Below are 26,093 nucleotides of genomic sequence, written 5' to 3'. Positions count from 1 at the left end.
CCCCCACCTCTGTCTGATACCCAATTGGTGTTATTCCCAAATGTGCACTTAGGTGATGATCAGGGAAACCAGTTTGCTGGTGAGTACATGTGGTGCTTATTTTTCCATTCTTGGGATACTTCACTTAATAGAATGGGTTCCAACTCTCTCCAGGAGAACCAAAGAGATGCCATATCACCGTTATTTCTTATAGCTGAGTAATACTCCATGGTATACATATACCACATTTTACTAATCCATTCATGAATTGATAGGCATTTGGGTTGTTTCCACATCTTTGCAATTGTGAATTGTGCTGCTATAAACAATCGGGTGCAGGTGTCTTTTTTATAGAATGACTTTTGTTCTTCTGGGTAGATGCCCAATAATGGGATTGCTGGATCGAATGGTAGGTCTACTTGTATCTGTTTAAGTTATCTCCATATTGCTTTCCACAGGGGTTGCACTAGTTTGCAGTCCCACCAGCAGTGTATGAGTGTTCCTGTGTCTCTGCATCCAAGCCAACATGTATTGTTTTGGGACTTTTTGATCAAGGCCATTTGGTGAGAATGGCTTTTATCAAAAAATCCCAAAAGAACACATGCTGGCATGGATGCAGAGAGAAAGGAACACTTATGCACTGTTCGTAGGACTGTAAACTAGTACAATCTCTATGGAAAGTAGTATGGAGATACCTCAAAGAACTAAAAGTAGGTCTAACATTTGATCCAGAAGTCCCACTACTGGGTATTTACTCAAGGGGGAAAAAAAAAAGACATTTTATAAAAAAGGCACTCAAGTGTTTATTGCAGCACAATTCACAAAGATTTGGTATCAACTCAAGTGCCCATCAATACATGAGTAGATTAATAAAATGTGGTATATGTGTACCATGGAGTACTACTCAGCCATAAAAAATGGTAAATACCTTTTGTAACAACCTATATAGAACTGGAGATCATCCTCCTAAGTGAAGTATCTCAAGAATGGAAGAACAGACACCACAAGTACTCACCATTAAATTGGAACTAATTGATCAACACTCACATGCACATACGGTAGTAAAACTCAACGGAAATCAAGCATGTTGTGGGGGGAGGATAGGATTGGTAAATTCACACTTAACGGGTACAATGCACACTATCTGGGTGATGGACACACTTACAACTTGGACTCAAACTGTACAAAAGCAATTCATGTGACTAAAATGTTTGTATATCCACAATATTCTGAAATTAAAAAAAATTGTAAGATAACCGTCAATTTAAGGAGCCTCATAAAAAAGATGAATTTATGGTTTATCAGGAGCAAGGTAAGATTGTTTCCTTCTTTCTATCAGAAATAGGAGAAAAGCAGGTCATGCCATAAGCTGTATAAGAAGTTAAACAGCTACTGATGGCAGCATGTTGAACTTCATGTCATTTCTTTCTTTCATTTTCATGTATGCTTCCTGTGATTGAATCACAGGAAATTCGTGTCAATTATTTATTTCCTGGGAATCTAAGAAAGCACTTTATTTACTATATGCCACAAACAGATTTATTACGTGTTGTATTTGTAAGGATAAAAACCATGACAAGTGTGGTATATTTCTGAAAAATAGATTGCAAGTATGTAACAGAGAGCCAGGCAACTCTTCCCTTTCTCCACATAAAACCAAGGGAGAATATACACTCTTTTATAAAAGTAGCTTTTGTTTGGCCAATAAGAAGCCAAATTCTCACAGAATACTTTGTTATAAGCACTTCCATTGTGCAATATGGTTTTCGTTGGAAAGACTGAAAAACAAACTCTAATATCTAAGCCTATTAAAAAACATGGGGAATACCATATGGGAACCAAGGGTTGTCAAGGCTTCAGGGGTTCTTGAAGTTGTGTGTTTTGGATTAGAGAGTTGCTCCTGTGGTTAAACAACGAGGGGCACTCCTTGTACTTTACGGATGAGGAAGCTGGAGCTTAGAGGGATTGGCTCAAGCTCACGTGGCCCCGAAGCCTGGGCTTGAAACCAGGGCTTCTGACTCCTAATCTTGCTGCTATGGGACCTCTGGGGCTCAAATGCATGTTCTTTGAATATGATTTCTAGTTTAGCTGGAAAATACCTGACTTTTCTGACAGTGGAAACACTATTCACTTAATTGATCAAGTCTGCATATAATGCTTACTGTCTCATTTTATGATAGAAAAATAGGCAGTTTATTTTCATGACGAGGTGGGATCCCCAAGAATTCTCTGTTGACTGCAGCCATGGGGACCTACTCTCTCCTCTCCCTCTACCCCTCGGCCCCCAGCTACTGGGAGATAAGAGTAACATGCATATATTAATAGTATTGCCATCTCTGCCTGTTCATTCTTAATGAGGGACACTTGGCATTTTCAGACCACTGTTGAGATGGAACAAAGTTATTTTGCCTGAAGAGCCTGTGGCTGGGCTGAAAGGTGATTACCTGAGAGGAAAGGGGCAGTGATAACCTTTTTGCCCCTGCAGAGGCAGGTCCTATCAGGACAGCCCTGGAAGCTCCTTTCCTTGGGCAGAACCTGGTTAAGCCTCATCCCATGGAATTAGGAAAAAGTTGCAGTGTGTAGTTGTGAAGGAGGGTGGGGCACAACAATTAGTGTCCTTGAATAATAATAACAACAAGAACAGCCCTTTATTGAGGCCTATTTTTTCTAAGTCCTACACCATGTATGTGGAGCATAATAGCATAGCCCTCACAACAGTCCTGTAAGATAGGTGTTGTTATCATTATCATCATCCCCATTTTACCATTAGGAAATCAAGATTCAGAGAGTTCAAGTAATTTTCCCAGTCTCGCACAGGTAATAATTGACAAAGGGCCGAACATAGCTATTGGATTCATGCTCTGTGCTGCTCCAGGCTAATGCATTTGAACTTGACTTGGTGGGATGTGATATATCAGTGCTGTATTCATCACATAAGTTAACCTAGGGATTAATTTAAGCGAAGTCTACAGATAGAAGACAAATTGATGATATTGAATTAGCACAAAATACTAAGTGTTCTGCCTCTTTTTGAGTAGGATGTTAGTTGAAGAGCATCCCCCTATGAGAGAGCTGCTCAGAGAGAAAGAACAAGTTCACTCAGAGGTCTGGAGAACTCCATCTGTGAGGCAAGACTGGACAAGTGGCTTGTTTATCCCAAAGAACTGGCTCAGCAAGAAAAAGGAGCAGGGTCATATAAATAGGATCCTATCAGGGAGGAAACCAGCCACACTCATCTTCTCCCCACAAATGCAGTCTTCCTGCCTTCCCTGTTTCTGTGACTGGCATAAGCCGACTCACAGTCACGAGGGCTGGGGCCCCCCAGTCACCTGGGGCCCCCACTTCTTTACACCTGGCCCTTTCTCTCTGCGGTCCTGATGCCTCCAATAAAGCAGCATCAGATTCTGTGGATTTGGGGCCAGAATCTTCTAGCATCTGAACCTTTCTATTCCCATTGTAATACCATAATTGAGGCCCCCATGACTTCTCCCTAATCAATGCTGCCAGATCAATCTTTCTAAAACAAGACTGTGTCACTCCCGTGTCTACAAACCATCTTATTCCTCATTATCTACTGAATCAAATCTGGACACCTTCACCTGATACTCAAAATCTTTACAGATTTCCCTAAACATGGCTTGTTAGTCTCTCCTTCTCTAACAGCCAACCCTAAATGTGCCAAGCTGCAATTCTCACTTTATCCCAAGCACATATAATACTTTCCAGCATTCTCACATTTATTTGTGACCTTTGCTTCGCCTAGAAAAAATTAATATGCATATCTTGTGTTTGGTACTTCCTAGTTTTCAAAGTGATTTCACTTAACTCACTCCATTTGAAGAATGACAGGTGCTCTGTGGCGTAGATATGATTATACTCATTCTACAGATTAGAAAATAGTGGCTCAGAGTAGGCCTGGAAGCTGAGATTCCATAGCTGAGGGTTAAGGCGGGATTAGGAGTCAGACCTTCAAACTCGTTGCCCTGTTCCCAGCTGCATGTTGACTCTCTCTCCCCTTTATCTGGCCTTTCCTCCAGCTCCCTCCACTTTCTACTAGTCGAATTCTACCTTTTTCTCAAAGTCCAGCTCAAATCCACCAATTCCATGAACTTTCCAAAATAAACTCAGAAGAACTGATGGCTGTCTCTTTTTTGAGTTCTTACAGCTTCTTGTCCAACGTGCTGGACACTTAAAGCAATTAGGGGAAAAGGCCTGAGAGCTCCTGCACAGGCATTTGACCTCAGCATACATCAAAGTTTTAACACTTTTTTGATCATGATCCCATTAAGAACATCTTTTATGCCACAACCCAGTGGATATATACATACACATGGACACACCTGAAATAAGTTTTGTGAACGGACATTTACTTCTAATTTTGCAAAGCACTATCATATTTTCTCTAGTCTACTTCATTTATTAAAAAATGCTGCTTAGGAGCCCACTAAATTGATTTTGAGAACCACTAATGAGTCTTGATCAGCAGTTTGAAAGACTCAGATTTAAATCGTATCTGTCTCTTCTAAATCGCCTAGACAACATTTTGAAAGGTTTGCGAAAGACTGAGCTAGCAAGAGAGCTATGTTTCTCAGGGATTTAATCTGTAGTTCCTAACAGGAACACAAACAGTTCCTACAAAGGCTAGGCCAGGAAGGAAGGGCCTCAGCTCGAGAGCATCAGCTTCTACTTGCTGGAAGGTCAAGGATAGGGGTTCTTAATGAGCTAATTGATGGCAGAGGGCAGTATTTATTCCAAAAAAGTGGGATTTCTGAGAGATCTGTGGAGGAAGATTTCTCAAGAGGGCACGTCTGCAGACTGAGAAGAGACTTATGTGCTCATCATAATGTTGAATATAGCAGGAAATCCAGCTAGAATTTAAAAATAATAAAAATGTAATAAAATTCTTTGTTTATATCTGCAAAAATGAGTCTGAAGGCCTTCAGGCCTATAAACCTGTCACTGAATTTAGTATCATTTCAACTTTATGAAGCACTTGATGTTTGCAAAGTGCTTGTACAATTACCAATTACCATAATGTTCATCTTCTAAACATTTCAGTTCAGAGAAGGCCCGAGGACTTCAACTAAGTGTAAAAGAAAAAAAAAAGTTGGTCAAGCTAGTTAGACCAGGCTTCTGAGCTTGTACTGCTAGAGCTGTGTAGGTTGTGGGGCACCTGCTTGTGAATTCTCTGGGGACCCCCTCCTCCTTCGGCACCCAGAGCCCACAGTGCACGCAGCCTGCCTTGGGCAGCCAGCTCCTGTAACTGACGCTGGCTCTGGCTCGCTGTTCCTGCGAGCTCCAGGCATGATTCTGCATCTACATGAAGCAGGGGAAGGAAAGGCAAAGGGCTTGGCACCTGCAACCCAAATGCTAGGCCACAGCAAGAGCTGTGGGAAGGTGTCTGCAGTTGCTGGGAAAGGAAAGAAACCGTTGCCGTCTTTCCTGTCTAGGCATTAAACACATGTTAAAGGATTAGGCATAGATTTGCTTGGCAGCCTGTACAAGCTAGAAATCAGTTCTGGCCATGTTTACAGGCAACAGGTCAGTGAAACCTGATACACTGGTGGATTTCAAGGAATTCCAAGGAAATATTAATAGCGCCAAGGGATGTCAAAAGCAATAGTTTCAGGATGTGTCTGTTTCCTTTGGAAAAAGGTTAGCTCTCTTGTGCTTCTTCCTCTACATTTAAAAGCCCACAGCATCAGCTAGTATTGGCCAGAGGCTGCCCTAGGAAGCTGAGTGTGGCTTGAGGGCTGGTAGCATTTTAGTTTATCAGTTTACGAACAAAAAAACAGCTTTTTCTTTGAAAGTGAATTTTAATTCAGATATTTTCTGTTAGATTAGTTAAAGCCTCTGTCAGAAGTTCTCCAGTTTCTGATTATAGATAAGTAACTGAAATACCAAAGGATATGCTGAGAGACTGACTTGCTTTTTAGCTAGAAAACATTCCAGTAGACCCTGACCCTAACAATGACACCACTGGATCATTTTCATTAGTGGAAATTTAAGAATCTCTCAATGAAATACTTTTATATTTTAACACATTCACATTTCGGAACACATTGGGTATTCCAAAATATCTTTTAAAGTAGAATGAAACATTTCTGTCTACATTTTTATCCACATGGAAAACTGGTGGGTATTTTCAGGAGCAACTGTCCAGATCATTTTCAGTTTATTGTTCTCCCTGTCACACCACCTTCCACACGGCCACTAGTCCTCTTTATTATAATAAACAGAACCGTGTAACTCTGTGCTTAAAAAGCTGCACTGGCCTCCTGCTGTCAATAAATAAAATCCATTTTCTTCACCATGACACGTGGTCCTGCACAATCCGTGCACGTGATAATTCTCCAGTTTCACTTCCCACCGGCTGCCCTGAAACTCTTACCATTTCCCAAATACCCCGCACTTTGTTCAGGCTTTTGCCTGAGCTGTTTCCATTGCCAGAAAGTCCTTTGCAGTGTCCCCTTTAGGGATTCTGTCTCTTATTTGTCCACTTCCAAAGTCACTTCTGTGTGGCTTCCCCAATTCTCCAAAGCTGCTTAGTTGGCCATACCATGGCTTTCATAACACTTGCTATGGTCTGATTGTTCGTGTCCTCCAAAATTCATATGTTGAAACCTAACTCCCAGGGTGATGGCATTAAGAGGTAGGGCCTTTGGGAGGTGATTAAGTGATGAGGGCTCTGCCCTCACAAATGGGATTAGTGCTCTTATAAAAGAGGCCTGAGGGAGCTTGTTTGCTTCTTGCTGCAGCAAGAAGGTGCCATCTAGGAACCAGGAAATGCACCCTCACGAGACACTGAAATTCTGGCACCTTTATTTTAGGCTTCCCATTCTCTAGAACTGCTAGAAATAAATTTATTTTGTTTATAAAAAAATGTCTAAGGTGCTTTGCTATATAATAGGAGTCTGAACAGACTAAGCCAACACCTTCTGCTCATAAGTTTATTACAGCGCCCAGTGCGCCGGTGCTGGTGTCTCCACCCCGCTGGGGTGCTGGCCTCTGCAGGGCAATCACCATTTCCTATCTCTGTGGCAAAGAAGTCAGAAGACATATTTTTTCCTAGGGAAGAAGTATTAAGACTAAATTCAGTTAAAATAATTGAAGAAAATGTTTTTTTTTTTTTTTTTTTTTTCCTGGGGGAAGAAATATTATATCCAAACCTAATTCTGGCAGCATTAAGTGTGTAGGTACCTGATAAATGACTGTCATCAGCCAAGAATCGGATTTGTGACAGAAAAGAGACTTTAAAAGACACTTTAGCTTGTGAGATATCACTCTACGTTTAGCCATCTGAGCCATCAAACAGAAATAAAAAATTAATACTAACGAGAGAATTATGATTACACAAGGCATTGGGAATAAGGGTTTCATGAATTCCTTCAAAGACTTATCTCTAGAGACTACCCCTTTTCTCTGTTTTCTTCTAATTTTGTACCTTTCGGGCAGATTTATTCAGGCTCTCTTTCTTCTATTCATGCCACACTTGTTGTAGGACCTTCCCTTCTTTTGAGAATGCTCTTCCTCCCTTCTCATTATTTAACTTCATGTTAGGAAATCCCAATTCCTCCAAGGACTCTTTCCAATATGCCTGGAAGAATAGTGTTTATTTCTCCAACAAGCTCTTCTTCTATTAACCAGTAGCATAATAGTCTCTGCCCATTCTTATTTATGAGTTGGTCTGACATACGTTGAGAATATATCATCACCATCTACCTTGTGAAGTGAACCTTAATTAGGGCAGGGCCATGTCTGCCCAACACTCTGTGTGTGTGGCTACCCCAGCTTCCTATGCAGACAAGTGCTGGAATACCTGCAGTCCGTGAGATACACCCAGGACTGTCTCACTGTCAGGTGATAATATGGGAAGCTGGCAGCGATGGCCCATGCTGATAATGTGTTTCTGGTAGCTCACGAATTTGTTGGCAGCCTGCAAATACCTTGGCTCCAGTAGTGGAGAAGGAGTGACCGAGTAACAAAGAAAATTTAAACAAAATATTCTTTTTTTTCCATGGGGAAGAAATGTTAAAACTAAATTCAATACTGGCAACATTAAGGTAATACACATGTTGTTGTAAGTCTTACTATTTTTCTCTTCTCCTTTTTTTCCTAAGAAAATGATTCAATACTGACCTAGAAATCGTCAATATAACATCACATTCCTAATGACAAAACATCATGGCTTCACCTGAAAAGTGCAATTGAAAGGTTTCCTTTATCACAGGAAGGTACAAGAGGAATAATTATCATCAAAGGCTTGTATTGCTTCCATTGTGGAACAGAAAAATTGCTGCACTTCTCTATCAAGTGTAAATTGCTATCGGTAGTATAATTTCCAGAAAAATAACTACGGGATGATGCACTATAAGTTAGAAAAATTATAAATGAAACAACGGAATGTGCAGAAAAAAGGACACAAAAGAATAGCTTAACATCCTGCTACATCCATTCACTCAAGATCAAATAAGAAGAATTATGTCTGATTTATAGCCCAAGTAAAATCTTTCATTTATGGAGACTGAAGACTTTGTTATGAGGTTAAAAAAAAAAAAAAACAGCTGTTGCAACTAAAAATTATTACAAGCATATAAAATAGAAATTTTGGTCATAATAAATGACAATATTAAACACATTACATGGTGGCTCTCTTTAAGAGCTGTGGCCATCAATAAGTAGTGTTAATAATTATGACAACACTGACATTTGGGAACACTTTGCTAAGTGCTTTGTGTTAACTCATTTACTCATCAGAACAAACCTATGAGGTAGGGACTTCTGTTATCCCCATTTTTCAGATGAGAGACTAAGGCACAGAAAGATTAAATAACTTTCCTACAATTAATTGCATAACTATTAAATAGAAAGTGGATAGGCTAAATCAATAACTCCTGACCACTGAACCAGACTTTCTTCTAGTTGATAAAAACCAACTTTCTTTATACCATAGATGTATTCTTGAAAAGACATCTGTAAATCAGAAATTTTAAACATTGGAACATAAGCTCTGTGAGAATTTGTTTACAGCTGCATTCCTAGTACCTAGGATGGTGCCTGGCACATGGTAGATTCTCGATAAATGTGTGATAAATGATTGAATGAGGAAAGTCCTACATAGTGCTTTGCACTGAGAAAATACTCAACAGATGCTTTTTGAATTGGATTTAAAGGAATTTATATTGTGAATCCATTCTACAAGGGGAGGAGTTACCTTCTGATTTCTTGTTTGTGTAAATCTAGATTTTCATATCATTTGCTTAACATGCAAATGAAATCAGAAAATATTCTCATTTAATAGAAACATTATTAAAACTTTTACAAGGAAAGAGCAAAACAAAGTAAGGATGCCAAAGCTCATGTAGAATCCTAGAATCATTGTACAAAACTCCGTTATCATCTTGGGACCCACCACATTTTATTATAATCACAGTGGGGGATCCACTGTATTTAGGCAACAATTCACAAAGTCAAACTTGTAGTCACTTGTCAGGTCTCCAGGAGAGTTTTATATCAACTATGGAATACTGTAATGTCTTTAGGCTATAGAGTCTTGAGAAAATTGCACTATTTAACTGTTTTAAATGTTTTGGTTCTGAGAGGCCCATGAATGTGTTGCCATCAGTAGGAAGCTGTTTGAATAACTAGCCAACTTTTCTGATGCATTCAGCCCAAACAGAAGGTGGTGGGCATCATTCTCAAATATGGAGGAAGAAATTAGGGAAGATCCAAGCTGTGACCTGAACAAAAGACAGCCCAAGTTTCCAGATACTGTTAAAATTCCTCTGCATTGCTTCCTAGCAAAAAGGCATGAGACTACAGGGGTTTAGAAAGCTGGTGTTTTTGTTTGGGAAATTTTAATTGCACTTTATTTAGGTGCTAAGTCAAGGGCTTTCTACAAGATCCTTCTACAGCAGCACTTGTGAGGACAAGGATGATCAAAAGCCAAGCTAAATATCCAACGAATTAAGTGTTAGCTGCACTGTGGCGGCCCAAGGCAAGCTGAGCTCCTCCCTGCAGCCAGCTTCCCAGGGGAAGCAGTTACAATGCCGTGCTCATACTCATGTGGGGATGCCATCAGGGGATGCATTTAGAGGGAGCCTTTAGAAAGCTGATTGCTTATGTTTGTTTCAAATTTTGAAATTTGGATGCTTTCTGAAACCCGTTGTGCAGTTAGTTATCTGGTTGTATTTTACAAGTGAAAGTTACAAATGATTTTAATTTATGGCACCTCTCAAGAGTCTGTCCCCCCCGCCCCATGAAATTCTGGTGATGCTAGTGTCTCCCTTTCCTATGCTAGAGACCACCTATGATTTCAAAGGGCTTTGGGGCCATGACTCATTTCAATGAGGAAAAAAACAGAACTTAATGAGGGTCAACCATGCCTACCTTGTTTGCTGCTGGGCCCTCAGTACCTAATATATTGCCTAGCACATAGTAGGCACTCAGTAAAGTATCCATTGAATAAAGGATTGCTTATATCCTCTGCTACCTCTTCTGTTTGCTACTAAAAGTAAAATATACCTCACCCCTAGACTGGCGAAGCTTTTGTTGAACCACCAAAGAAGCTGTCACATTAAAACAATCAAGGAACACTTAACAACAACAGCATCACGCTCTTGTTAACGCTACCAGAACTTAGGGGATGGACCACCTGACCCAGCATCCTTGGATGCCTCTGGTGACATAGCCTGCTCTTCTGTTGATTATGAGCACTGGCTCCAAGCCCATCAGTAACCTTGGAGGTGTCTTTTCCTCTCCTTTGGGCTCAGCTGCCTCATCTATAAAACTGGGATCACAGAACTAACATTTTTTGTTCCTCCGGGAGTTTTTTGTGAAGTAAACTCAAGTCATTCACAAGGCCACAGCGCTACCCTGATAAATAATTCATGGATGCTTCAGCTAGTCAGAATAGGGAAAAATTGCAGTGCAGGGATCATCATTTAAAATGGAAATTGCTGTTCACAATATTCATACCTATGATTTAAAATAAGCGTGACTGTGTGGGATATAATGAATTCTGTCAAGTTTAAGGAGGGGGAGGTTTGGGGTTTTTTTTTTTCTTTCAATTTTTTTTTTTTTTTTTGGTTAAGACTAAAGTGACATTACATTTTAATCCATGAAATACGTGGTTCTGAGTATCATTTTGAGTGCCCCAGATAGTCATGTTTACCTTTCCTGGAGTGGAGTCCCAACCTGCCACACTTCAGTATGGGAGGGAGTCTGTACCTGCCACTTTCCTTGTTAGACTCTTCAAAGTGGAAAATGCAAGAGCTGCAGCATCCACACTTCCTGCCGTGGGCCTTTCAGTTTGTTGTTAATATCTCAGAGTTCACTCTTCATTCCAAACCAGTGATGGGAAGGAAGTCTCCATCCACGTGGCTTTATGTGTTTCTGTTACTGTGTCAACTTGCCAACCCATTGTGACTGTTGCACTTGCTTTACACTTATGTAAAATGTTGGCAAGCACATAATAAATCCTTATTTTCAGTTGATGTTGGCATACAGGAAGTGCTAAAAATGATTTTAGGCTGTCCTTTTCATTTTGAAAAGGTCATTCTTATCCTGTGTCGTTTACATTTGTAAGACTAATATACACACATGCTTAAGAGGAGAGATGATAAATGATAGAACGGGGAGAGGCACTAGGAAGGAAACCGTCCAGCAGGATCATTCGTCACTTACGAATAAGGCAGCGTAAGATTCACATGCTGTAACATCGTGAATCTAAGCAAATCATTTTATCTGTTGTCTTAAAATCCGAATAAGGGGGCGTCAATTTCTGCTGCTAACTTCCTCATTGTAAGAGACTGCTAGTGAGGATGATAGGTGGCTTTAAAATTTTGACTTTGTTACCAATAAAATCAACATATGATCGGTGAGATATGATATCTGTATTCAAGTTATCCACACAGAATGGCTTCTAAGCTGAGCCAGGCTTGAATGTACCAGATCAGTTGCACTAGTATAACCTGAGGGAGGATGGACCTGTCGTAGGAAGGAGGGCAGCTAAAGCAACAGGGATCCAAGTCTGCTGGGATAGGCTGTCCCTGTCTAGGGAGTGAGACACTCAGGCTGGGGACGGTGGGGCAGTGGGTGTCTACACAGGGTAGCCTGGATGAAAACACTAATAGTATCCACTCTGCCTCGCTCTGCTTTTCAGACTCACTTAGCAACCTTCAGATAGTTAATTGGATTTTCCTGCTACATCAATGTCTGAAATGAAGGTGCCCTGGATAGAACATATTGTTTGCCTGCTTGATCGATTCATTCATTCCTTCAACAAATATTTATTGAATGTTCCCTCCCTTCCAGGTACTGTCCTATGCCCTGAGGACATACCGGTAAGCAAACACAGACCTAGTCTCTGTCTTCAGAAAGCATATATCCTGGTAGGAGGAGACTATTAAATAAAGTACATACTGTGCCAGATGCTAGTAAGTATCATGGTGAAAAACATAAAGCAGGGAAGGAGTGAGAGAGTGCTCCTGTTGGGACTGCTCATGTACACACGGAGCCATGAAGGTCTCACCGACAAGTTGATGAGAGAGGTAGGGAGGGAGGCATGTGCGTCACGGAGGGAAGAGCCAGTGTGAAGCCCTGGAAGAAGAAACGTGCTTGGTATGTCTGAGGAAGGCCAGGGTGGCTAGAGTAGGGAGAGACAGGGAGCAAGAGTAGGAGAGGAGGGACGCTAGCGACCAGATTGTGACTTGAGCCTTCTCATGGCTGGGAAAGGATATTACTTCCCATAGGGATATGGTGATTTAGGGATCTGGTGTCTGGTTTATACTTCTGCCTCCTTTGAGCTTGGCTGAGTGAGCCCCATCTTTTATGAGACTGAACCATTCTTGGAGTCTTCGGTGTATTTAACTTTCTGCCACTAAAATGTTGAGGATTTGATTCAGAAACTTAGGGACTCCTTCATAGTGGTGCTTTCTGGGTGACCAAGAAGGACACCTGAACTTGTTATCACCCCATATGTTGCCAACAGATGTTTGAGATGTCAGTGCCACAGTATATAATGTATGGAGTCACAACTATTCATTGCTTAATGGTTACTTTATGAACATGTAGATATATGGGGTTGTACAGGCAGAGTAAGAGACAGAACAGACATAGAACTGTTCACAATAAAGTTCACAGTATTTATGGACTTTGGAGTGAGACAGCTCTGGGCTTGGATCATGCAATTGACACTAGCTGTGGAGCCTTAAGAAAGTTATTTAAGTTATCTGGGAGTTTGTTTCCTCCACCTCAAAGAGGATGGCTGTAAGAATTAAATAATACATGAAGAGTGGTCATAAGGATTAAATGAAATAATGTGTCTGATGGTAAAACATCGGTGCTCAGTAACATTAGCTTCCTTTCTCATCTCTCCCCTTCTCAATTTCTTCTTTGCACTGCATGGTTTACAATTGCTGCCCACATTGAATCATAATGAAACCTTAATTAATCAATGTTGGTATCACAGACTTCCAACAACGCTCTCCAACAGGGGAGCCTGGGTTGTTGCAGCAGAGCCTGACCCAACCAGTGGTCCATTTATACTGTTTTATACTCTCTAGAACTCCCCACCCTCCTACAGAGCTGGGAGGTGAAATGAAGTAATGACTGTAAAACACTCAACACAGTGCGTGGCCATTGTTCGTACTCACTGAATGTTAATTTTTATAATTTTCTGTAGTTTTTGGAAAATTTTTATGGGATTGTATTTACTTATGCCATGCAAAAGTAAAAAGTAAAACAAAACACTATGTGAATGATAGTGGTTTGTTTTATTGATAATGGTAAATTAAGAGGGGTTTTCTATCCTTGGGTCTGAATATTGGACATGAATTGAATATAAATTGGGTGCTATGATAGTTAGTTTTAGGTGTGAACTAGGCTAGACTATCAAATTATTCAATTTAACTCTAACTTAGGTGCTACTGCTGAAAGTATTTTGCAGATGTGGTCAGTTGACTTTAAGTAAAGGAGATTGTCCCCAATAATGCATGGCCTTAAGAGCAAAACTGAGGCTTCCCTGAGGAGGAAGGAATTCTACCTACAGATTGCAGCATTAGCTGAGTTCCCAGAGTAAAAACCTATGCTTCAAATTTTGGCCTTGCCAGTCCCATAATTGTATCAGCCAATTCTTTAAAATCAGTGTATCTGTCTATCTATCTATCTATCAATACTTCTACTGGTTCTGTTCCTGTTTCTCTGGAGAACCCTAAGTGATACAGGTGTGTATGAAGGTTTAATTATTCTTTTTCTTTTGTCAATAAATCTTTATGATGTCTTGTTTGCATAAAGCAATTTTACTGAAATGAAACTTGAACAAGTCCAAACAGCATAATCAATTTCTTTCAGCCTCATGACAATGTCTTCTTGGTCTAGGCCAGGCAACCTGACCCCTGGGTGGGGGGTTCAGCCCTACACCAGTGGTGGCTGGCATGGCCATATCACCTGGGTTTTAGGTGGACAATAGAATGAACGTGAATGCCAAGTGAATAATTTGTCTGTAAAAACACAGATATATTAAGAGGTCATAGAGTTGAAACTTGTTGGTTTGCTAATCTCCAGGCATAAATTCATAGCACAACCCAGATCCAAAACCTTTGTTGTCTAAGTGAAAATATATTTGTGCAGTGATGGCAGCACAGCAATTTCTAGAATAAATACGCAGGATGACAAATTACCATGAGAAGGGATATGACTGAGAGTGTAAATCTGCTTTTATTTTTGTTAGTCTGTCCATAATCATATGGAAATAAGCCCCTGGTGAAAAGTGAGACAAAAACTATGACATCACCTGAATTTAGTATCACTCACTGCTCTTAGCTAAAAATTTGAGTGGGCTCCCACTTTCATTTTCTTGTCTCCAGGTTATTTTTTCCACTTTCTTCCTTTCCTTCATTGTAAAGGCTTCCTCACAGCACTGTCAGAATTTGAACAAAAATATCTTTTAGCTCATTTCCGATTTACCATTTTCTTGCTGAACATCTCATTATGTGTTCTCTTTAGTCAAATTCTTATAACCTCATACAAAGTGGGTTATCAGATGCTTACACACAATGGCAGGGGCAAATTATGTGTCCACAAGAGAAATCAACCAGGAACATAAACTAGCAACAGCCTTCTAAGAACTAGCTTCCCTTAGAAAGACCAGGAAGGATTCATTAGTAAATGAGATACCAGAACCTCCAAGAGACAGTTAATGGCCAGGATGGAGCACTTTCAAGGTGGCGGCAACCTACACTGTGCACAAAACCAAAGATTGAGCAAGGCAGGATATCTGGCCATAGATAACAGAGTTATGGAAAAACAAACTCAGAAAACCTCTACCTTCCATATCACCATTTTATAATTCTTAGAATGCTTTATGTTTGCAGAATTACTTTCTAATTCTCGTGTTGTTTTGCTTATCTCCACAATCTTCAATTTGCTTCTCTTTACTTCTTTCTTACTTAATTTCTGTTTGCTATTTTCCGCAGTCATTCCTCTAATTTGCTTTTCTTTCCTTCCTACTGTGAATTTCCTGTATTTCTCTTGCTTCCTCTCCCCCCTTTTCTGTTTTACTTCTTTTTCTTCACCTATTTTTTGATTTTTTTTTCCCCTCTTCTTAATTCTTCTTTCTCTCCCATTGATCTGTTGTGGCTTTAATCATAGCTTAGGTGCTTAAAAATCCCCCCGTGACTGACATTTTCTCACTGAAAGGACAGGGATTTGTGATTGTGGAAAACAAGCTACAAAAACCCAACACATTTAATTTGCAGCTCAGTTCTTTCCTTTCTTTCTTGGCGCTTTTGCTTGGGATTAGAGATGGACCACTTGCTGCAACTCACAATGGCAAAGCCCTTCAGGTCTGACTTCCTGGCCCTACAGATCCCATGACGAGGTGTATCTGAGTTACTGTTCACACTGATTGCCAGAATTTTAAACTTGCCCTTCACCAGAAAAATCTTACTCAAATCTGCCTGGAAAACAAAGCAGTGCTATTTTATGATGAATTCTGATGAACCAGACTCATTCTCGGCCCTTTCATTCTTGTCCTCTGCCCCTACCCCTTCATTCTTTACAGCCTGACCCAGAAGAATACAGATGAGTTTTTGGGAGAAGGGTGCGGGAGGTGTGCTTGGGTTGCCCTGCGGAAGGTCCCTGAGACTGTTCATACAACATCCTTAGTCTAGCAGGTCTGTTTGGCCAACTTGACCAGAAATAAGAGCTTTACAAGGGGAAGAACAGTAAAATAGACTGATTCTTGGGACTATATGATTTTATCATCTGGCATTAGAAAATACTGGATTGTCATGAAAAGACCAAATACATTTGACTCTGAGAGATTTCACTTGAGTTCTCTGTATGGACTTACGTATGGACTACCCAGATTTTTACTTTATGAAATCATTCCTTTTTGTAAATTTGGCTGTGAATTCGCTTTACCTTTCTGTGTTTCTTGAAGAGCAGGAGCGCACTCTTCAATGCTTACACACTTAAAGTAATTCTCTGCCTGCAGCAGGATCTGTGAGATCATGGTTGTTAAAGGATACTTGTGGTCAAAGCCATACCACATCCGGAAGAGCCGAGCGCTGTCTCTTTTTGTTGTGCCTTTATCCAAATTATTTGCTCCCTGGAGAGAGACAATAGAAAAAGGCATTAAATAAAGAGTCAAACACATTTTAATATAAAGACACATGTCAAACCAAATTAAACTACATTGAAAAAAAACTTTCTAAGTGTAAGCACGTAAATGGCGAAGAAGTTGCCAAGCAAATCAGCTCATAGATCTTTGTGGATGAGACACTTTGGGCATAATTCAACATTTACTTTTCTTTATAATCCCAACTTTATTAAGCAGCTAAGAAATGCCACTTTTTTGATATCAATAAAAATGACATTTCTGTCAGATCGCTGTTGTGGGAATCTTGCAGTTTACTTCTGTCAGATTTGGATGCTATTTGTTTATGGATTACTAAAAGGTCAGTACTAAAGAGATAATAGTCTAATAACCGTTATACTAATTTTTATTCACTTTCTTTTTGATAGATTGCTACCCAAGGGCTATGGTTGATTTTTGATATCTTTCTGCTTAGAGATTATGAAGGGTTTTGAAATAGACATTCCTGATGGAAAGATTTTAATAACTGAATGTACTTGTCTCATTTTTTTCCCCAGACGGGCCACAAAGGGAGGGTGGATGAAAAAGAATTAAGGACAAAAGAGAAAGAGAAAATATTTGATGGGTGTTTATGTGAGAGTAGAGGATGAAAATCTAAGAAAAAAGAAAGAAGGCCAACAATTTTGTGAACGTTAGAGACAGATAATAAAATTTGCAATGTGGTAAGAAGGATATTCAGTGGTGTTTTTTTTTACTTCTATGTATTTCATTTTGTATATCAAGATAATTTTAATCATTTATAATTATCTACATTATCAAAACCATTTATATCTTAATGTGGGCTTTGTTGCTTTGTCTGGGACCACAGTTTCCATCCCCAAATTACATCATGAGTTTGTAGTCCAGTAATAATATGAATATTCTTCTGAGGATATGATGACACATGGAAGACAATGGAAATCCATTGGCTGCTCCAAAGCCAGCCCTTAAATGAACCCAAGTTGATTTGCTTTCATTTTATTTTTTATTTTTTGCCCTGGTAAAATGATAAATAGCTGGTCACAAAGGGCTTTATTCTGCTTCTGAAACATATATATATGTACCAGTAGATGCTGCAGTTCTATCCCTCTCAAATAAAATGGAAATACAAAAAAGTAAAATGTCGTTCATTTTTAGTAAGCCATTTATCTTTTGTTTAAAATGGTTGAAGCAGAGACTCACAATGAAATTAAAATCCAAATTTCTCATTGCCTTTCTCATTGGTTGTCTTAAGATCTCTGATTTTCAAACCTTGTACAGTTTCCCAAACGGTGTGCCTAGTATGCAACTGTTCACATGATGTTGATGGAAATTTTGTGCCAATAAAATTCACCCTTCAGGAAAGGATGGATTTGACACTATTAAGTAAGTTTCTTAAATGCAGGTCTTCTCAGAGTCTTTAATTTATAAGTGAGCATTGTAAATCTTCAAGAGGGAAGTATTTCTCAAAGTTACTTGGCCATAGAATCTATTCCCCATTCCTAATTCCCACCGTGGGACACATTATCTTTTCATGGACATTAGAGTTCCACAGGTCTCTATTTTCTGATAGGCTGGAGTACCATGCCTTGTTACTTAGAGTTAGAATTTACTTATATTTCCCCAAGAAAGGAAACCAAGGTATCTGGTTCAATATCCATCCTTCCCTGAACCTTTCTCTAACCATTTCTACCCCAGTAAAGGTGTCAGATTTGCAAAATCACTGCTGTACATAGTGTTTTCTTTATTACCTTGTGACATCTGCAAGTTGTTTCTGAGCCACTGTCCCCCAACAGTAATGTTGGGGCTCAGCTGGCAGAGCAAAACTGCTCATGTTGAACTAGTTAGAAAAAGCTCTGAACCAGAGCTCTGGACTACTGGGGACTTTCTTCTCTTTTTCCCCCCTTTTCTTTTCATTAAGAACAACACGGACTTACAGATTTTTATCTATGAATAGACATAGGTAATTTTTGGTAGCTCATATCTGATGACTAGATAGTTATTGAACAAAACTGATATAAAGTATCAGCAAATTCCTATTTTTTGTTTGTTTTTAAGTAAGCGTGGGCAGTATAGTAGTGAGCTCTACTGGCAGTCAGGGGCCCAGGATTCTAGCACCCACTCTGCAGCAGCCCATCTCATCTGAATGATGTTTGCAATAATGTCTGTCCCCAGCTATTGAACGTCCATTGACTCCTAGGCAGCAGGCTAGTCACATTGTCCAGTCATTAATTTTTTCAGTCATTATTTTTCAGTTCTCACAACAATCCACCAAGGTAAGTTGTATTGTACTTCTTTGGCACATGAGGACCTAGAGAGGCCCAGAGAAGGAAAGAAATGAACTAAGGAAAGAAATGTGCTCAAAGTCATACAACTAGCAAGTAACAGAATTGGAATTTGACTGCTGGATTGGATAAAGGATGTCTTTTTCTACAAATATCTCACTCAGCCTTTAAAATTTTGAAAGCACAGACATTCTGTAATAGGCTACCTAACCTCACTGAGCTGCAGTTTCCTTGTTTGTAAAATTAATTGAGGAAATTGGACTGGCTTGTCTCTAAGGTCCCAATCATATGGAAGAGCCTATGTTTTTATTAATGACAACAGCAGCAGCAGCTACATGTCTTCAACCCTTACTATGTGCCAGATTATACTCTAAGTGCTTTTCATATGTTAACTCTAGATTCTTGTAACAATTTGATGAAGTACATTTTACAGATGAGGAAACTGAGGCATGTTTCCAAACACACTGGGGCCCCTCAGCCTCCAAGATTCTTCCCATCTAGGTAGGGCCCCGGGGGTAAGTTGCGAGCAAACTGAGGGAAAAAGCGTATCTGAACAGAGAGGTGAGGTCAGGACAATGGGATGTTCATGGAGGCTGAGACAGAGCAGCTACATATACCCCAAAACACGATGGAAACGCATGGCTCCCCTCAGCTGGGTGAACTGCTGATGGCTTTGAAAGTGTCCTCACAGAAAATGAACTTCAGTCTTAGGAATTTCTTTAGACTCCTAGACGCTGGCTTTAAGGGTTTCCCAAAGTCTTAGAAATCCTCCCTGCCTTTCTTTCTCCTTTTCCTTTCTTTTTAATCTTATTTTATTTCCCAAGGGGAATATATTGGAACTCATGATATGAGCACTCCCAAAAAAGCTTATACTCTATTTTTGGCAAGCCTTCCAGGGATAATGTTTTGTTAGCTGATGGGAGGCAAGACACATTAGGTAGCATTTTGGAAAAATATTAACACATAATCTTTTAAAAAAAATTTTTTTCTTTCAGTTGATTGAGTGGAGATGTTATTCATTTCACTGCTTTGTAGAAAAATAAACTGGATTTTAGTTAGAATAAAATATTTCTGGAACACATTTTCACAGGTGGGGAAATACCATCAATGACCCAGCATTGACTTTTCTGCTGATCCTAGATAAAATTTGCAGAGTATGTCTTAAACATCCATTGGCCCAGTTCTGGATCCATTCGTTTATTTCTCTGAGGTTATTGATGACTTAATAACTTGGTTATGAAAGGCCATCAATAAATGAGTAGAAATAAATGAGTTAGTCTACTGTGCACTCTGCTTGTGCACTGGGGGTTGAAGAAAAATGTGCTCAGGGAAGGCTGGCCTTTGCAGTCACCCTGGAACAGGGAAGGTATCTGATGAAGCAGCACAGAAAGCCAGCCCCTGGGAGGGCCCAGATGAGCAGAGGACAGCAGGTAGCATCAATCTATCCGGATTATTCTGAAGTAGAGATCAGCTCACATCTCAAGGACAATGGATGAGAACAGTCATCAGAAGCAGAATCTGGAGCTTGGTGGTGATTTTATCACTAGCAACCTAACTTCTCTTTCTAGTTCCTATTCCAGAGGGGAAGTGGGTGTGCATGTTGGAACAAGCATAGGATCCAGAAACTGAAGACCAAGATTTGGGTTTATATTCTGTACCATTTAGTAATAACAATAGATTTACCAACTCTGAGCCTCATGTTTCACAGCTGTAAATGGGATCCGGCAATTCAAGTGTGTTGAATCTCAACTTTTATTTGCCTAGGTACTCTGAAAAGCAGAATGTTTGATGTATGAGGAATTTCTGGCTCTCTTAATAACTTCTATTTTGGGGACAATTTAAAAACCACTGGGGCATTTGATATTTTTCTTTTTTCTCCTTAAATAGAGGAATAGACCAGAGGTTGGGGCAGTGACTGAGAACAGTAGGAAGTGGGTAGTTTTCTTTTAAATGATCCCCTAATACTTAATCCCCCCAGAGAGAGAGCAACAGGGAAATTGTACTGGTACTTATTTGTTTTGTGCTTATTTGAACTCCTGAGAGAAAACAAAAAGCTCTGGTGAGAAATCTTTGAAAAACAGACACTGAAGCAAGAAAGGATTTTTTTGTTGTTGTTGTCGTATTTAATGAAAAAGAACTAAGCAAATGTAAATATATTCCTCTGTCAATATTCAAATATGGGGACTTTGCTAAGTGAACTGGATGAACTCTGCTTTGGGATAATCATATGGGATTGCTCATCATTTCAGGGGGATTCAATGGATTATGTGAGAGAGAGAGAAGATTTTCCTTTCTGTTTCTCAAGATTTCATATTCAATATTAATGTCAGTGTAAGTTGCATAGAGTGATAACAAGACAAATAATTACCATAACAAAACTGTAGAGTTCTTTATGGGTTCTAAAACACTTTTTTAGTAGTCAAATGTGAATGACATTTGTTAGCAGTACTTTTGCCCTACCATATCCCTCCACCTTGGAGTGTATTCATGCAATAATTTCCAATTCTTTGCCTCAATTTTCTAACTACCAAGGAGAGGACCAGATTCTGTGTCTCTAAAGACAAAAGATTTCTGGATTCCGAAGAGGGATATAATTGAGGTACAAATAGCAATTTTTTCAAATATACATTTTGAAAGGTAAATCATTAATCCTTATCCTCTACATAGAAAGCACTTGACACAAATATTCTCACCTTCCCAGTGCCCAGATACACTCATAAAGAAGGTATAGTCATAAATACACTTCCAAGAAGGTATAGTTGGAAAATACATGCCTAGGGAGAAAAGAACTGAAAGAGACAACTAGTGAAGGATGGGTAAAACTGTTAAGATGACACAGAGACATCATAGATACACTACCCCAAGGGCTAAGCTCATGTTTTAGCTACAAAAAAAAGAGATAACCTTGTCTGTATGGTGGATTCAAGTTAATCTAGGGGAAAATAGATTGCTTGGTTCAGGAAAATATAATATGATATTGTGATGGGTTTAAAATGTATATCTACAAATTCTTTGATACTTCTTCCTTTAAAAGATGAGCCTACATAGAAGCAGAGAGTAGAATTGTGGTTACTGGAGGCTGGGAAGTGTAGTGAGGAGGGCAGGATAGAAAGAGGTTGGTTAACGGTTACAAAATTATAGCTGAATAGGAATAAGTTCTAGTGTCCTATAGCACTGTTGGGTGAATATAGTTAACAATAATTCATTGTATATTTTCCAATAGCTAGAAAGGAGAATTTTAAGTGTTCCCAACACAAAAAATAATAAATGTTTGAGGTAATGGATATGCTAATTATCCTGATTTGATCATTGTATATGTGTATCAAACTATCACTCTGTACCCCATAAATATGTACTATTATGTCATTTAAAAATTTTAAAAAATCCTTTATTTCTTTGAACTAAATGACAAAGGAAACACAAGTTATCAAAATCTGTGGGACACAGCTAAAGCAGTTCTGAGAGGAAAGTTTATTTCCATAAATGCCTGTATCCAAAAGACAGAAAATTTACAAATAGACAACCTAATGAATAGACTCAAAGAGCTGGGAAAAGAAAAACAGACCAACCCCAAACACAGAAGGAGTAAAATTCATAAGATCAAATCAGAACTAAATGAAATGGACAATAGGAAAACTATACGAGAGATTAATAAAACAAAATGTTGGTTCTTTGAAAAGATAAACAAAATCGACACACCTTTGGCTAGAATAAGACCAGAAAAGAAAAATCTCTAATAACCTCCATCAGGAACATAAAAGGAGAAATTACAACTGATGCCACAGAGATACAAGATATCATCTATGAATTCTACAAAAACCTTTATGCACACAAATTGGAAAATGTGGAGGAACTGGACCAATTTTTAGAAACACACAACCTCCCTCAGCTCAACCAGGAAGAAACAGAATTCCTGAACAGACCAATATCAAGAACTGAAATCGAAACAGCAATAAAAAAACCTCCCCCAAAAGAAAAGCCCAGGACCAGATGGCTTCACACCCAAATTTTATCACATCTACAAAGAACTGGTGCCTATCCTACAGAAGTTATTCCACAACATCGAGAAAGATAGAATCCTCCCCAACACGTTTTATGAAGTCAACATAACCCTGATACCCAAACCAGAAAAGGACACAACAAAAAAGGAAAACTACAGACCAATATCCCTTATGAATATAGATGCAAAAATTCTCAATAAAATCGTAGCAAATTGAATCCAGGTGCCTATGAAGAAAATAATCCATCACGATCAAGTAGGCTTCATCCCACAGATGCAGGGATTCAACATATGCAAATCTATAAATGTAATTCACCACATAAATAGAAGCAAAACCAAAGACCATATGATCCTCTCAATAGACGCAGAAAAAGCACTTGACAAAATTCAACACCCTTCTATAAGAACACGTAACAAAATAGGCATAGATGGGGCCTACCTAAAAATGATACAAGCCATATATGACAAACCCACAGCCAACATCATACTGAATGGGGAAAAATTGAAAGCATTCCCACTTAGAACTGGAACCAGATAAGGTTGCCCATGGTCCCCACTGCTATTCAACATAGTGCTGGAAGTTCTTGCGAGAACAATCAGGCAAGAGAGCAGAATCAAGTGTGTCCAAATGGGGACAGAAGAGATCAAACTCTCACTCTTTGCGGATGATATGATATTATATCTAGAAAACCCCAAGGATTCAACCAAGAGACTCCTGGAATTGATAAATGAATTCAGCAAAGTCTCAGGATACAAAATCAATACACACAAATCAGAGGCATTCATATATGCCAACAGTCAAACTGAGAACCAGATCAAACACTCAATACCCTTCACAATAGCAACAAAGAAAATAAAGTACCTAGGAATACATTTAACTAAGGAGATAAAAGACCTCTACAGGGAGAACTATGAAACACTGAGGAAGAAAACTGCAGAGCATATAAACAGGTGGAAAACCATACCATGCTTGTGGATCGGAAGAATCAACATTGTTAAAATGTCTATGCTACCCAAAGTGATCTACAGATTCAATGTGATCCCTATTAAATTACCAACATTATTTTTCACAGATACAGAAAAAATAATTTCACATCTTATATGGAACCAGAGAAGATCACATTTAGCAAAAGCAATTTTAGGCAATAAGAATAAAATGGGAGGTATTAATTTACCAGATTTCAAACTATACTACAAGGCTGTGGTTATTAAATCAGCTTGGTACTGGCACAAGAACAGAGACACAGACCAGTGGAACAGAACTGAGAATCTAGATATAAAACCATCCTCATATAGCCATCTAATTTTTGACAAAGCAGACAAAAACATACACTGGGGAAAAGATTCCTTATTCAATAAATGGTGCTGGGAAAACTGGACAGCCACATACAGAAGACTGAAACAAGACCCACACCTTTCACCTCTCACAAAAATCAAATCACGGTGGATAACAGACTTAGATAACCTAAGGTGTAAAACTATTAGAAGTCTAGAAGAAAATGTGGGAAAAACTCTTATAGACATTGGCCTAGGCAAAGAATTTATGAGGAAGACCCCAAAGGCAATCACAGCAACAACAAAAATAAATAAATGGGACCTGATTAAATTAAAAAGCTTCTGCACAGCCAAAGAAATAGTCACAAGAACAAACAGACAACCTACGGAATAGGAAAAAATTTTCGCATGCTACACATCTGATAAAGGGCTGATAATCAGAATCTATTTAGAACTCAGGAAAATCAGCAAGAAAAAATCAAACAACCCTATCAAAAAGTGGGCAAAGGACATGAACAGAAATTTTTCAAAAGAAGACAGAAGAATGGCTAACAAACATATGAAAAAATGGTCAACATCTCTAATCATCAGGGAAATGCAAATCAAAACCACAATGAGATATCACTTAACTCCAGTGAGAATGGCCTTTATCAAAAAGTCCCAAAACAATAAATGTTGGTGTGGATGTGGAGAGACAGGAACACTCATACCCTGCTGGTGCGACTGCAAACTAGTGCAACCTCTGTGGAAAGCAATATGGAGATAACTTAAACAGATACAAGTATACCTACTATCTGATCCAGCAATCCCATTATTGGGCATCTACCCAAAAGAACAAAAGACATTCTATAAAAAAGACATCTGCACTCAAATGTTTATAGCAGCACAATTCACAATTGCAAAGATGTGGAAACAACCCAAGTGCCCATCAATCCACAAGTGGATTAATAAAATGTGGTATATGTATACCATGGAATACTACTCAGCTATAAGAAATAATGGTGATATAGTACCTCTTGTATTTTCCTGGATAGAGCTGGAACCCATTCTACTAAGCAAAGTATCCCAAGGATGGAAAAATAAGCACCACATGAACTCACCATCAAATTGGTTTCAGCGATCATCACCTAAGCACATTTAGGAATAACATTAATTGGGTGTTGGGCAGATGTGAGGGGGGGAGGGGATGGGTGTATACATATATAATGAGTGTGATGCGCACTCTCTAGGAGATGGACATGTTTGAAGCTCTGACTCGGGGGATGGGGGCAAGGGCAATATACGTAACTTAAACTTTCGTACCCCTATAATATGCTGAAATAAAAAAAAACCTTTTAGAAGTTAAAAAAGAAAAAAAAAAGAGATGGAGGAGCCCAAATTCCCTCCCAATTGGATGCGAGCTATACTTAGTGACTAATTTCAAATGAATAGAATATAGCAGAAGTGATGGTGTCTCATATCCAAGATTAGGTCATAAAAATACATTGTGGCCTCCTCCTTGCTGTCTCTCTTGGACCACTTGCTCTGAGGAAAGTCAGGTGCCATGTTGTAAGGATACTCAAGCAGCTCTGTGGAGAGATCCATGTGGAAAGGAACTGGGTCTGCCTACCAACAGCTAGAAAGGAACTGAGGCCTCCTGCCAGCATGGAAGTGAATCCTCCAGGCCCAGTCAAGTCTTCAGGTGACTGTAACTTTAGCTGACATATTGACTGCAACCTCATGAGACAACTTGAGTCAGAACACTCAGATAAGTTGCTTTCAGATTCCTGATTCATAGAAACCTTGAGATAATAAATGTTTGTCTTAAGCCACTAAATTTTGGGATAACTTTTTATACAGCAATAGAAAATTACTACAACTAACTACTGAAATCATAAATTCTAGATGTAAAAGGCACTGAAATAGGAATTGTGAAAAAGTATAAATAGATGAGGCC

The 26,093-nt window shown here is 39.1% G+C and overlaps 1 protein-coding gene across 1 annotated transcript in view; it reads right to left on the bottom strand.

Annotated features, from left to right (window-relative positions):
• The window catches only part of SLC9A9 (solute carrier family 9 member A9), a 537,568-nt gene that overhangs the window by 81,334 nt on the left and 430,141 nt on the right, over positions 1-26,093 (bottom strand). The window contains exon 14 of the mRNA XM_069473135.1: positions 16,512-16,587. Within this exon, the coding sequence (XP_069329236.1) occupies positions 16,512-16,587 (76 nt within the window). The remainder of the gene's footprint in view (positions 1-16,511; positions 16,588-26,093) is intronic.

Source organism: Eulemur rufifrons, chromosome 7 (assembly GCF_041146395.1).
Source record: "Eulemur rufifrons isolate Redbay chromosome 7, OSU_ERuf_1, whole genome shotgun sequence".
NCBI lineage: Eukaryota > Metazoa > Chordata > Mammalia > Primates > Lemuridae > Eulemur > Eulemur rufifrons.
Note: the sequence above shows the minus strand (reverse complement) of the source record. Positions and strands in the feature narration are given on the sequence as shown.